A 15048-nucleotide genomic window follows, 5' to 3' on the forward strand; every position below is an offset into this window, starting at 1 on the left:
ATTAAGAAATTCAACCACCATGTCCATGTTTGCTTCTTTTGCTCCCTTTTTAAATCTCTTCACACGGGACTGGAATACTCCTTTTTGGCGCCTCTCTTTTCTCTTTTATTACTACTTTCTCTGCTGTATACGTTTCCTTCAAGCTCTCTCCCTTTTTTTTTCTCTTTCTTTAAAGATAAAGTACTTTTTTTTTTGTGGGAATAAATAAGATGGAAGGGATAAAGAGAGCATTGCAAACTGGTCACAACTCACCAGTTGGTAGGTGGAGCTTGTGGTTGATTAGAGAAAGATGTTTTACTTGTAAAAGACCTCACTCTCTCTCTTCTCTCAAAATCATACAAGGAATATAATACAGCAAGTGAAGGTTGTATTTTTTTTCTATTATGGATAGCTATGAAGCAACCAGAATTGTGTTCTCTAGAATCCGAAGTTTGGAACCAGAAAACGCTTCTAAAATCATGGGTTTGCTGCTGATTCAGGACCATGGTGAGAAGGAGATGATTCGTTTAGCCTTTGGTCCTGAAGCTTCACTTCACTCTGTGATAGTCAAGGCCAAGAAAGAGCTTGGTCTTCTACTTCCCTCTAACTCTCCTTCTACACCTTCAACTCCATCTTCTCCTTCTCCTTTTAGTATTCCAAGGCAAAACTCATCTGCTTCAAGGCTCATACCATCTTCTCTCACTATCCCTTCCAACCTCTCTTCTTCTTCTAGCACTTCTTCATGGAGTCCTTTGTCTGAACTACCAAACCCTGATGAGTTGATTAGTCCCAGCAGCGGCTCTTTAAATCCTTCTTCTTTGCCTTTCTATGGAAACGGGGGAGCCACTGATATGGTTGATGAATTTCAACTTCAAGATCAACTGGTTTTTCTCAACGAAAGCTCTCCCCAAAACCATGATTTCTTCTACCCCCAAACTGCTGACTTGTCCTCTAATTCTGCTGCTGGTGCTTGTGGTAGTAGCACTGACGCCATGGGGTTCTCTTCCTGCTGGGGAACCTCCTTTCACAGGAGGAGTAGCTCCATGAGTGATTTTTCGGGAGCTGATGACCAAGCTTCTGGGTTTGGGTGGCGACACTGCCTGTATTTTCTTAGAGGGTATTGTAAAAATGGGAATAATTGCAGATTTATCCATGGTGGACTTGGAGAGACTAGTTCAATGGTTACTGGAGCAGATGGTGCCACCATCGTTGGTTCACGTAACAAGATTGAGATGGATCAGTGCCATGAACTACTCAGATCCAAATCAGCTCAGCAACATAGGTTGGCAGCTGCTTCACAGCTCATAGGTTCTGCTTCTTTTCCTCCTTACTCCCTAAAGTGCATGAACTCGTTCCTTCAAAAGCAACAAAATGATTCTCAGAGGTACTTTGCAGTTGATCCCTTCTCTGTGTGCTATCTATCATGTAATACTTAAAGATCGAGTCTTGACTTCAATATGTGGTGTGTGGAAATGATCAAAGATTTCATTTTGGTTTGAAAATGTAGGGCTGCAGCTGCTGCTACTTTAATGATGGGCAATGATATCAACAAATTTAACCGTTCCCGGCTCGAAAGGAACGGCTTTTCGATAAACGGTGAAGCGGGCATGGTTAACCCGGCTTCAAGACAGATCTACTTGACTTTCCCAGCTGATAGCACCTTCAGAGAGGAGGATGTGTCCAACTATTTTAGGTATTTTGTTGAACACTCTACTTCTATATTGGTTCAGCTTGGTAGATTATGTCTAAAAACTATGTGTTTCTCCTTTGAAGTATATATGGACCTGTTCAAGATGTGAGGATTCCATATCAGCAGAAGAGAATGTTTGGATTTGTTACTTTTGTTTATCCGGAGACCGTTAAAATCATCCTGGCTAAAGGGAACCCTCATTTCGTTTGCGATGCTCGGGTTCTGGTGAAGCCTTACAAGGAGAAAGGAAAAGTCCTGGACAGGTACAGGCATCCTCTTTTCACTGTGAAATCTTTGTTCGGATGATTTGTTTACTTGGTCTAGATCTGTAAAATATACTTTGTTATCTTTGCAGGAAACAGCATCAAATGGAAAGTAGATTTCTCTCCTTGTGGTACTCCGATGCCCTTGATTCGAGCCCCCGAGACCTATTTGATCTTCAGCTGGTAAGCAGAAGCCATGGTCTATTTTCCTCGTGGTATATGGGATTGCCACTCTAACGATAACTGTGTTCACTGTAGGACCGAGGGCGTTTTACAATACCCAGGACTTGTTATGGAGGAGAAAGATGGAGGAGCAAGCTGAGCTTCAAATAGAAGGTTGATGGGCCTGCAACTCCTCGGTGCGAAGAGAATCACCATCACAGGGCTCTATCTAGTAGAAGTCCCATTCCATCACCTACTCACTCGCCAAACATGTTCAATCAGTCCCTTGTACTTCCTCAGTTTCACAACAGTGAAGAAGCTCCACAAGGTAGCTAACATGATTTTCATTTCGAATATAACAGTTTAATCTAGTCATTGTTTTCCTAATTCGTATGAAATGGCTTGCTATATCTCATTGCAGAGAATTGTTCTAGTCCTATGCCGACCGTATCCGCCAATGCTTTCGAGAAGCAAGTAGTGGGTACTGGTACTGCTGCTGGTAAAGCATCAGCCAGTGGTGACGAGAATGGTACTGGCAAGGAGAGCCCTCATCTTCCAGAAAGGTATTTAAGTAATTGAACTTTGGGCATTCAGATTGAAATTGTTTGCATTCAGATCGAACTTATTATGCATCTATTGTATCAAATTGCAGTTTGGAGCACAACCTTCCTGATAACCCTTTTGCATCTCCAACAAAAGCTTCTGGAGAGTACTTGTCTGCATTCTCTAATACTGAAGCGGATAGGGACGCATCAGTCTCGGCTTCTTCTATAACAAATAATTGGGTCCCTTCAACCTTGCTTCCAGCAAATAATGCATTAGACACGGCATCGTTCAACTCCTTCAACTGCCAAATTCCAAGGTACATGATTATAATCATTATTTTTCAAAATACTATCATATTCATCACGGTTATAAACGGAATCTTTATAAGGTCAAAATGATTTGTAACATGAGTATTGCTTCTCGATTCAGGTTCTCATCCGGACATGGGACCATCGGCATGTATGCAGGGATTGGTGGCCCAACTTGCCCTGTTGGAATTTAGCTTCCTATGCTAAGGTAAACGGACAGCTTCGGATTCCCTCTTCAAAGCATCATCTTTGTTTAACCTTTATTCTCACCAATCGAATCGTCAAACGAGGCCGGCTTCGCTTTACAGGTAGAAGACTGAAGGTATAAATCAAACAACATAATATCACATCAGAGATCTAATAGAGAGCGCCAACCACCACTATACTCTATTTACTACCATACAAAATGCGTACATAAAAAGGCAGTGAAGGAAGTGGGTCAGCCATTCCTTTTCTTTTGTTGTGTTATTCGTTACCTATTGTTTCAGTAGTTTGGACCACAGGTTAAAAGAAAAGCATAGAAAGAACAAAAGGGTCACACAGTCAATGTGTAGCTGTAACTCCCCTTGAACTGTAATTCCCCCTCCCCAATGGTTTCCCTGGAAGAAACAAAGCGGAAAAGCCTTGGGTAAAATAGTAAAAGCATGCATGTATTGCATTGTGTATGGCCCTTTCAGGGTAAAAATGAAGAACAATGGAGGAAGAATGTTTGAAATCTCAGTTCATAGTAATCAAAGATCATGTGGTACAAGAACTTTTCTAATTGTGTGTTAAAAATCTTACCTTGCACATTCAATGATGGCAAAATAGTAATGGCACTACTGGAATTATAAAGGGTGGGGTCATATCACTTGAGGGGGGGGGGGAAACAGGAAGGTCCACAAACGCAAACAATCACATGGGGGTGATTAGAGCGAACAGAACAAGTGGGTCCAACATCATTTTTTTAGAGATTTAGTAGATAATTAACATTAATCTATATAAATGCCAGGTTGTTAGTGCCTTAGTGGGGTCCTCTGCAACACCACCCACCCATTTGGCTTCATTTCACCGATACTACTTTAAGGATGAGATTAAAATTAATAATTACCTTTGATTTTCTCCTTTTGGGGGGTCTCTTTCTATAGTTCTAACTTCAGTGTGCCCTTGAAGTCTGTAATGTAATCAATCAAAGGCAAAAGGAAAAGGAGGCAAGCTGGCAAGCATGCAGGTGGTAGGGTAAAGTTGATGAATACAAGCCTTCTTGTTCTTTAACATGACAGGTAGAAGGAAAAAAATAACATCTTTTTCCATATAGTCATTTTCCCTTTCCGCAAAAATGGTTTTACTTTTGTCAAATGGACTTGTTTGGTTCCCGGGAAATTTACAGAGCTCTAATCATTTACATATATGGGTCAAATTCAAGTGTCCAACTTGATCAAAGACATGTCGTGTTTAAATGAATAAAAAATTCATCCAAGAGTTACAAAGTAAGAACGTTAATCTCCCAAGTCATCATATTGCATCCACTACAACTCCTACTTTCAACAATAGAACCTACACTAGTGATCATCTTTCTGTTATTTAGGCTGGTTACCAAGAAGAGATGATCTATAGAACACATGAGTCTGTGCTATCTCGATACGATCTTTCGGGTCATGCATGGTTTCGTCTCTTAACGCATCGAGGATGGCCTGCAAAGGGAACTCCCTTAACATTCAAACCAAGTTTTCATCAGCTCATACTCATGCAAGTCTTTTGTAATGAAAAGCATCACCTAGCGAGTGGGAAAAAAGAAATAGAGTACCTTGTGATGAGTATTTTATATAGCATCTTCAAGATGGGGCAAAGCTCCACAGGAGCTACTGGTTTGTTTTCTTCTGGATGCAAGACGCTTAAGCTGGACTGACTAAGAAGCTCATAAAAGCCTTTCACAGCAGAGACACCCTGTCATAATAATGAGATCAGTATTCGTAGAAGGAATAAAATGACGGACCGGATAAGATGTAAACAAAAGGAGTTAGAATCTGGTTCTACTACTAAACAGTTATTACAAATGCCACCAATTTATGGTTATTCAATTGACAATGACTATGCTACAGCGTGTCGGTGAGATCCAAGGGAGCTTCAAGCTGATGAAGAAATGGAGATGCAGTTATCTAAGCTTACACTATACACCAACAAAACAAATAAAATGGACCATAAAACCAATGGGAAAATGATCTTTAACAGTCCAGGAATGGTCTGGGATACTTAAACATGCTGAGCTAATGCAAAAGTTTTAAAGACATGCCTATAGACCATTATCATTCTAGACATTGAAAGCAAGCATTTTTGAGGCAATAAAGACAGGAACATGCATGCCTGAAAAATAAAAATAAATTTAAGAATCATCTTTCCAAAAGTTATCTATAGTTGCTTTAACAACACCATTTTTCCCCTGTTATGAAACATAGGTTGTCTGCATACGGAATTCAGCAGACATCCAACGATATCCTCAAGACTCTATCACCCAAACCAACCTAAAACTGTTAGCTCAAAATGCTCCATGGAACAGAAAAGATTTCTTACCTGAATCATACCCTTCCCCTTGATGCTATCACCCATTTCAAGGTTCAATCCCCCTTCGGCCAACTGTTGTCCATACCATGCATTACGACCTTTCAACAGGGTTACATAAGTGTCAGCCAACAAAGGCCCAGCAAGTTTTTCAGGCTCTTCTGCCAAGAGATGAGTGATAAATATCATCTCAGATGTACAGAGTGCAAAGTATACCGACTTGCTGGTGGCACTCTCATTGGTTAGGGCAGCTACCATTCCTGTGGAATCAATATAGGAAGTTAACTTATAGAAATTTGAATTCTCAACTTATTGCTGAAATTGAAGTTGAATATTTAGTTCAAATATCAAGTGTTGAGCAATGTCCTTTAGCATCTTGGAAACTGCGGGGTATAGGTTATCGAATATCAAGTAATATGTACCACTTTAAGATCAAACAATTCAAAATTACAATACCTTCAACTACATAATGAAAGTAGGACATTGGCTCACTCAACACCTTTGTTTTTCTTTTTATTGGGTAAATAAGTCCTGTTTTGATCAATCATTAGCTGGAATTGTGTTAATAAAATCATTAAATTGGGGAATTTTGCTGCCTTTTCCCAGAATATTCCTTATCATTAAACCAGTATTTCCATACATATTATCATGCGAGGTAGAAGACTTAGCATGCTTGCAAAAAACTAGATCTTACCAGCTCCAATGGCATAGACATTCTTCAAACCACCCATAACTTCATGAGTAACAAGATCACCATTGTCCCACACAATAAAATGGGGCTGCCTTAAGAACTTTGCCAATGGTTTCCTCCACTTTTCAGCCCCACAAATTCGAGCATTAGCATATTCTTTATTATAAATCTCTGAAGCTATATTAGGTCCTCCGAGATATAGAATGTTCTCAATGGGGATTCCAGCTGCAAGAACAGGAATCAAGATTCATATTGATATGAATTTTATCATGAAAGTCAGTAAATAGGCTAAAACAGTTGATATGGATATAGGCAAAACTTCAAGAAACGAAACACAATGCTTACTTGCTCGATTAATCATCAGAGTGGGAGTTATTATGCGAGGCTCAGGCACGAACTCAGCTTCTATACCCTTTGCCAGAGATATGATTATGGGCACTGTTATTCTTTCTTTCCAATACCTTCTAATTTCCTCGAACACCACACGGGTTTCAGTTGATGGCAAGCCGTTAATTACAATATCAGCATCCCAAACAGCCTCTTGCAAGTTCGCAACAACCTTTAAAGGGCAAACCGGAGTATCAATCATATTCAAGCAGAAACCATCTTTCAAAATCTCATCGGCATACAGGGTCCTATCACCTAGTCTAGCCTCAACGTACTTCAAGTAAGCACACCGCCTAATCAGTCTCCTCAAAACATCCTCCCTCGAATTGATCACTTCAAATAAGTGCTCAGCCGTAGCCTTATCAACTATCTTTCCAGGTCTCCTCCATATTCTTATCAGAACCTTATCTCTCAGATGACCATAACTGTCTTGCAGCAAAGCAGTGAATACACTACCCCAAGCACCTGCCCCGACACCAACGATTCTCAACGGATCGCCTTCGGTTTTTCCCATCAAACGTCGAAGTTCGTCAAGTTTCTCTTCTACAGAATCATTGGAGCTCTTAATCAAGCCAATGGCATGGGAACTCTGAGCCATCTCTTCACTAGAGCTTGTCATCTCTCTCTCTCTCTCTCTCTCTCGATTAAAACTAAATGTAAGAACAAATACCCTAGGCTTCTAATTCAAGAACTGTAGGCCTGCAATGTGTAAACAAAATCCGAAGTGAAGCTTTGTATGCATGTCAATTAGAAAAGACCAAAACCAAGTAATCAACAATAATTCAATATGAAATCTTTAGCCCCTCTTTGACCCCAAATTTTCTTTCTTTCTAATTCTGGGAGGTCGGCCGAGTGAAAAGCAACAACCAATAAACCACATGGTATGTTATCCAACAAGGCAAAATCAAACTTTGAAAACTCAGGCAGATAGCTTACTTTGGCAATCTAGTACTATCTACCAAACTACTAGAAAACCAACAAAAGAAAAAGAGAAGGAAAGTGATGGACCTCTTTTATTCAACGAGGTAAACATCGATTTGGACCTTTCTTTTCTAGGCCGGTTTTATGCAAATGAAAAAAGCATGTGATGGGAAAGCTCAAACCTTTCATAAATTCAGATGAAATTACAAAATGGGTACTCAAGAATGGGATTCATCAGCAGAAATGAAGAAGTTGGTTTTGTTCAAACCTTGAGAGTTGAAAAGAGGGAGACGACTCGAAACAGAAAAAAAAATGAAAAGGCGTGACCTTCAAAGAACAAAAATAATGATTGAGGATTGCTCGACCGAGTAAGGACGATATATGTAGAAGTTTTGTCTTATTATAAAAGAAACTTCAACTCAATTAATAGAACGTAAGGTTTTTAATCTTGAGATTTTGAGATTAAGTTTTACGGAAGATATTTTATAATTTGAAGGTCTCCCATGGAAGTTATTATCAACCTAGAGTTGGGGTAACCTACTATATTACCTCCCCTTATCCCATTACATATGAGAATAAAGATCAATTAATTTTTTTTATCTTATTATATTTAAATATTTAAAAAAAACTATATATTATAAATAATATAAAATTCGATAATCTCATAATAAAAATGTATTCATTTTGAATTACCAAAAAGATAAATTTTAAACTTAATCAGATAAATATTAGTACAAAAATAAAAGAATAATTATTAAATTAAATTCTAAGTATTTCGGAAGACAATAATTAAAATATTCATCTTTTCATTATTGAGATTAAGAAAAAATATGCTCTAACATCAATGAATCAAATGAAAGCTTAAGATATGAGTGTGAGAAATTGGGAGAAAAAAGTTTTAGGGGATGTTTCCATAAAACTAAAACGGTGTTAAAGAATTTTGACTGCATTAAACATTTTGATAATTGAATGATTAAAGTAAAAACATATTGAAAGTTTGATGACTAAAAAAATAATTTACCCCTGACATTTAATATTATGGAACCTCCTTTAAATAAAAGCACATCAGAAGTCCTTGTACTTTAAAACAAAAACCAATGTGACAATCGTATTATTTTGTTTTCTCAATGTGACACGCTAATTTAATATGTTTCTTTGACCAACATTCATTGTCGTTAACTATTACGATATCGATGTAGTAATTCACGGTGCTGATGTAGTAGTCTCTACTAAGTTGAGGACCAGAGACAATGATGGATTAGTGATGGAGGCCTCTCATTAAAATAGTGATATGAATGTTGGATCGCAACAAGAAACCCTATTTCTTCATTGCCCATATAACAGAGATGGTAATTTCACCCGTATTTGATGGGTTTCGACCGATTGGATAGGATTTTTTAAAAGAAATTTTGGGTTTTGGTAGGGTTTGGGTGGAGGGTGAAAAAATTCCGACCCAACCTTTCCCGATGATAATAATGTAATTTTCTTAAAAAATTATTATTTTTAATTAAATATTTAATTTGTATCGAGTCAGATCAGGTTGAATTTATACTCTAAAAAATAAGTCTAATCGAAAATATATATTTTTCGGGTCAGATCGAGTTGACCAAAAACTCGACAATAATCCGACCGGTTCTAGATAAAACAATGCTCAATTCTTATATACGAGAGTTGAATTCCAATTTAACTTTTATAATTTTTCTATAAATTCTTTTTTATTATACATAATTAAATTAATTATGTATAATACTTTATAAACAATTTAACTTTGATTCAACGAATGTCTACACGAAAGACCGAGTATATTAAACGGCAAAAGCATTTGTTCCCTTCTTTTTGATGTAATTTCCAAATTTTAGATTGGGTACTTTAAAGGCGAGGGCGATCCTTCTAACCTAGTTTGTTCCATTAAACATCAAGATTCGAACATATGACCTTATTTAAGGGGCGTAGTGCCTCATCCCACTAGACTAGGGATGGCAATGGGTTGGGTCGGGTCGGGTTTTTGGGCCACCCGACCGGAGAAGAAAGGGTCCTCCACCCGTAACCCGACCAGACCTGACGAAATTAAGGTTTCACCCGACCTGACCCGAACCGAAATAAAATATATATATATTTTTATTCAATAAAAACAATGACTTAATTAAAAAAATGATATATAGAGGAGTATTATTGTAATTATCCCTAAATATATAGGGTAAAATTATATATATTTTTCGGGTCGTTTCGGGTCAGATTTTTTCCACCCTAAACCCGACCCAAACTTGAATTTTTTTAAAAAAGATCTGACCCGATCGGGTCGAGTCGAAACCCGTTGTGTTCGGGTTGAGTTGCCATCCCTACATTAGACCAACTGGTTGTTAGTTTTTTGATGAAATCTTTGCTCATATATATATATATATATATATATATATATATATATATAATTAGTAATATTTGTTACACAAAATCCCTAGTCAATGGACTTGCTTTTCATTTTTTATATAAAAAGTATGATTATATATATCAACAAGACAAAATTCTATGAATATAAAATGTTAAGAATTAAAAATAAATTATTAATAAAAAAATATTTAAATTATAAAAAAAATTAAATTTTCCAAGAGACGACCATTTCATGCCATTTCAATTTATCTTTATATACGAATGTAATGATTGAGTTACATTAAGGAAAGAGATTAATTGATCTCTCAATTTTTCTAAATTTTGTATAAAAATATTAAAAATAAAATTGACACCATTTTTATCATAGTCCACGATGAATATAACGTAGTATTTATTCAAATTGTTTGAACTAGAGAATTTAAGAGAGGACACCACACTTTTTTATCATCGAAACCATAGATTCAAAATTAATATTATTTTAAAAAATATTAAATTATTTTAAAAAATATTGTATATTAATTTTCTAAATTCCGACCCAAAATCTAAATTTTTTTTACTCGTATATGCGTTTGCATGAAATATGAATGACTGATCTAATATTTATTCATTTGTTGATTGAATATTTATAAAAAAAAGAACCTTTTTTTCATGTTTTAGATACCTAAATTATGTATATTTTTATATTCTGTTAAATTTTATATTTTACATGTCAAAAATGGTATTAGAATTAAAATCGAATATTTTGATAAAATTTAAAAAATTAAAGAGCAAAATTTGATATTCTAATATAATTCACACATATAATCTTTCAATTTAAAAATTTAATAACTAAAACCAATATAATTAAGATATTCTAGACAAATAATTTTATTATAATTTCGTAGGTTAATGTTGAAAAAAATGCTAAACAAATAGCTAATAACACCACAAGTTTATAAGTAACTAAAGAACAAAATAAAGAATAAAGAATAAAAAAAGTAAAAAAAAAACTAATTTCGGCCATTTTTGGCAAAAACAGAGGAAGATAACAAATGAGAAATAAGGCCATTTTTTGGCCTAATTTCGGCCTCATATATCAGGCGCCATACGACGCCATTTTGGGGATGTAGAATAGCGCGTGGGTTTATTTCACTTTAGGTCCCTATAACTTTGTATCATTCCATATTTGGTCATCAATCGAAAATCTTATTTTGGTTCGAGTTCTTAGTTTTATTTTGCTTATATTTAGGTCACTGATTGTTAACTTTTGTCTATTTTCTGATATTTTCGTGGATGCCGTGTAATTATTATGTTTATTTACTTCGTTTTATTAATTTCATTTTAGTTCGATTTAGTCCTTAAATTAACTGTGCTCGTTTAATTTGTTTGTTGTTGTTCGAACTGAGCATGCTATTTTTCATTTTTTTTAATTTTAATCCTTGGTTGCCCATAAATGTATTTAGGTTAAATTTTTTCATTTTGGTTGTTCGATTTAGACATGTATATTATTGACTTTATTTTTTATATTTTGTATATAAATTATTTTTAGTCACGTATGCATATTTAAACTCTTATTAAATTCCTCTTTTTTATATTTGCCAATATTTATTCAACATTTATTACTCGGATTAATTTTCAAGAATATCTTTTCGTAGAATGGGCGTGAAAAACACAATTTACTAGAGGTAGTGCGATTCAATACGACGTTCAAACGAAAAGTGAACTTGGAATAAATCGAGTATTGTTTTAATTAACGTATATTAAATAGATCATTAATTTATTTTAGTCTATATTGATGATATGGATGTGTCCTTCTGTAGAATAACATTTTAATGTTTTAAGTCAAACGTATTTATATTCGATTCATGTTTAATGTGAGGTTTTAAATAATTAATTCGAATTAAATTGATCAATTTTCAATAAAAGGATCACATTTTAAATTTCGACTCGGAGGGTGTTAATCGTTCATCATACGTAACTTTTGGAAACAATTTTTATTATATTATCTAAATTTTGGAAACAACTTTATGTCCAATATATTATTAGTTAGTATATTAAAAATATGAGTAAATTATGTGTTTAGTACTTAAATTATTAGTTTTGATTCGTTTTAGTAACTAAACTTTTAATTTTTCAAAACCACACCTAACGTTTAGTTTTTGTTTCATTTTAGTACCTCGCCCTGAAAAACTTAACGGCACTGTATTTTTTTTATAAATAAATTACATCATTCATCACTCAACAATCTTCTCACCCCTATTTTGGTACTTGAATTAAATATGATACGTGATACTTAACGACATTACCATCTTTACTTGTCAATACCGATTAGATATTGGAATATAAGATCAACACTTGTATAAATTTAATAAATTATCAAATTTAAATATTAATTTTTATAAAAAATTATATTATTGTTATTTCATTCAGGGGTGAGTGTTTCATCGAGTCGAGTCTAGTCAAGAAATTTGAGTTATTCGAGTTGATGAGTCTTATTTAATAAGTCGAAGTTGACTCGAAATTTTTTCGATTGAGTCGAATTTTTGAGTTTCTGTTTAAATTTAATTATAAATATTTATAATATTATGATATTATTTGATTCTAATTTAAATGGTTTTTATAACCATATACAATACATATATATTTCTCTATATTGTTTTATATGTGATATACATTTATCATATAGAATCGAAAGACTCGAAAACTCGACTCAAACTTGAAATCAATTCACTAATTATTAAAAATTTCGAGTCGAGTTTATAAAAAAACAACTCGAAATCAATTCAAGTCAAGTTTTTTCGAGCCCATTCAAGTTGAAAATTTTGATTTCCCGAATCTAGTCTAGTCGAGTTTTGTTCACTCTTAATTTCATTGATATATTTTATATTAAAAAAATGTTGGCACAAACTTTGCATGAATCCGATGGAAATCAAATTGAAATTTAAAATATAATATTTGGACATAAAATTTTCATATAAAATTTTAAAATATAATATTTCAGCATAAAATTTTGTTTTCGTACTTAATTATTAGTAGATATTATTTAAAATTTAATATATGTTTAAAATTAAATCTTCAACTTTATAATATTAGACATTTATATCTCTAATATTTTTTATAATATTCAAATTCAAAATCTTAAAAAAAAATATTTTTTTATCACAAAAATCACTCCATTCGTTGGTGCTGTTATTCGAATTTAAGATGTCCAAACTACCCTGCAAATCGCGTGAACCTGGTTGGGCTGCAGGCAGGCAGTCAGGCACGCAGGAAACAATCAACAAAACCATCTCTCTCTCCCTTTCACTGTCAATACATTCATACATATAAACATCCTCAGCTTCAACCAAATTCTTCCATTTCTGTCTCAAAATCTCTGCAATAACTTCTTTCTTCTCTCTCACTTTAAAAAAAACAAACATTTATTGATCTTGTTTTGTTGCTGTCTGAAAAAAAATGAATGAAGGTGTACGAGGAAAGTGGTTGCTTTGATCCCCACTCCATCACAGATTTTCAGGACTTGATGGGTTTGCCGGGGGCCACCAACAGTTCGGAAGACAACCTCAATCTCTCTTCTTACCACCACCACCACCAGGAGGATGTCTCGGCCGCCGCCGCAATGGATATGGAAACCCACCAACACTATCTGCTTGATAATACTACCGCCACCAACAACAGCAATGCTCACTTGATTCCCTATCTAACACAGGAGCTTTCTTATGATCAGTCCAATTGGGAAGCTTTCAATATGATCCCTTCTTCTTCTTCAGCTGAAGCTGCCGCCACTGGAGGCGGTGGTTATACTCCTACGCCTGACCTTCTCAGCCTTTTCCATTTACCTAGATGTTCTTTCCTCCCTAATTCCTTCATTTCCTTCGAAACAACACCTGGCTCCCCCCCTGTTGTATACGACCCACTTTTCCATCTCAATCTGCCCCCTCAGCCGCCTGTTTTCATGGAGTTGCTGCAATCTCTGCCGCATGGCTACGCCGTGCCGGCCGAAGACAAAGATGCTGCTGGAGCCGGTGGTCTTTATCATGATGGTGACAATGGCATGATTGAGTTCACCAGGGACATCTCCATGGCTGGTCGTACCAAAGACAGAGATAAAACTGGCAAAACAACCAAACACTTTGCAACCGAAAGAGAAAGGAGAGTTCATCTAAATGACAAGTTCCAGGCTTTGAGGACAATGGTCCCTAGCCCCACCAAGGTACCCTCTCCTTAAAAATGCTTGTTTCTTTCATGATGAATTGCACTAAAAAAGTTTCAATCTTTTGGTGTTTGTTATTGTGTTTCATTGTCTATGCAACCAAGAATGATAGAGCATCCATAGTTGGAGATGCTATAGACTACATCAAAGAACTTATTAGATCGGTTCATGAGCTTAAAATACTGGTCGAAAAGAAGCGATGCGGCCAAGATAGGAGCAAGAGGCTCAAGGCTGAAGATGCTTCTAGTGCTGCCGATGCAGGGGATGTTGATATCAAGCCTGATCCAGACCAATGCTACAACACTTCTTTGAGGAGTTCTTGGCTTCAAAGGAAGTCGAAGGATTCCGAGGTCAATGTACGCATCATCGACGACGAAGTTACCATCAAACTTGTGCAGAGGAAGAAGATCAATTGCTTGCTGTTCGTGTCCAGACTCCTCGATGAGCTTCAGCTGGATCTGCACCATGTTGCCGGTGGAAACATTGGTGACTATTACAGCTTTCTCTTCAACACCAAGGTGAAATATTTCCTTTATACATACATGTTTTTTTTCCCCACCATAGGTGCATGTTTGACGGTTTCAAGTATATTTTGCAGATATACGAAGGCTCGTCTGTTTATGCTAGTGCCATAGCTAACAAGCTCATCGATGTCGTGGATAGACAGTATGCAGCCGTTCCGCCAACCAGTAACAATTCTCTGTAGTTTGCCAGTGATGGAAAGGGTTCATCTTTTATGTTTCTCTTTAAGCTGTTGAGTTTAACAAGCATTACTTTGAATAGTACTGTTAATCAAGTTTTCTTCCTTGATACTTTAGTATTGATATTGATGCAATAGATATGGTTGTTAAGTTTAACAGTTTAACAAAAATAAATCGAAAAACTGTGATCCTCCATTGATTATCCTGGTGATAGACATCCTCAATTTTAGTACTAAAACTGGATTCATTCATTCAATTGTTTAAGCACAAAGTAGCATCTAGTGT

The 15048-nt window shown here is 35.6% G+C and overlaps 2 protein-coding genes and 1 pseudogene across 2 annotated transcripts; 2 read left to right on the forward strand and 1 right to left on the reverse strand.

The window, feature by feature from the left end:
- The first annotated feature begins 1 nt into the window (after position 1).
- On the forward strand, positions 2–3560 carry LOC120204180 (annotated as a pseudogene).
- Positions 3561–4424: 864 nt separating this feature from the next.
- Positions 4425–7198, reverse strand: LOC120204185 (probable glycerol-3-phosphate dehydrogenase [NAD(+)] 2, cytosolic). The gene is made up of 5 exons (XM_039204296.1): positions 6523–7198; positions 6181–6402; positions 5499–5746; positions 4735–4874; positions 4425–4637 (listed from the first exon to the last, which is right to left on the reverse strand). Exons 1-5 carry the CDS (start codon positions 7181–7183, stop codon positions 4508–4510), a joined length of 1401 nt encoding a protein of 466 aa, XP_039060227.1. The 5' UTR covers positions 7184–7198; the 3' UTR covers positions 4425–4507.
- A 6030-nt stretch (positions 7199–13228) lies between these two features.
- Positions 13229–14828, forward strand: LOC120204186 (transcription factor bHLH91-like). The gene is made up of 3 exons (XM_039204297.1): positions 13229–14062; positions 14167–14580; positions 14661–14828. The coding sequence occupies exons 1-3, from the start codon at positions 13310–13312 to the stop codon at positions 14766–14768; spliced, it is 1275 nt and encodes a 424-aa protein (XP_039060228.1). The 5' UTR covers positions 13229–13309; the 3' UTR covers positions 14769–14828.
- Positions 14829–15048: the final 220 nt, after the last annotated feature.

Source organism: Hibiscus syriacus, unplaced genomic scaffold (genome assembly GCF_006381635.1).
Source record: "Hibiscus syriacus cultivar Baekdansim isolate YM2019G1 unplaced genomic scaffold, ASM638163v2 tig00010533_pilon, whole genome shotgun sequence".
Lineage (NCBI taxonomy): Eukaryota > Viridiplantae > Streptophyta > Magnoliopsida > Malvales > Malvaceae > Hibiscus > Hibiscus syriacus.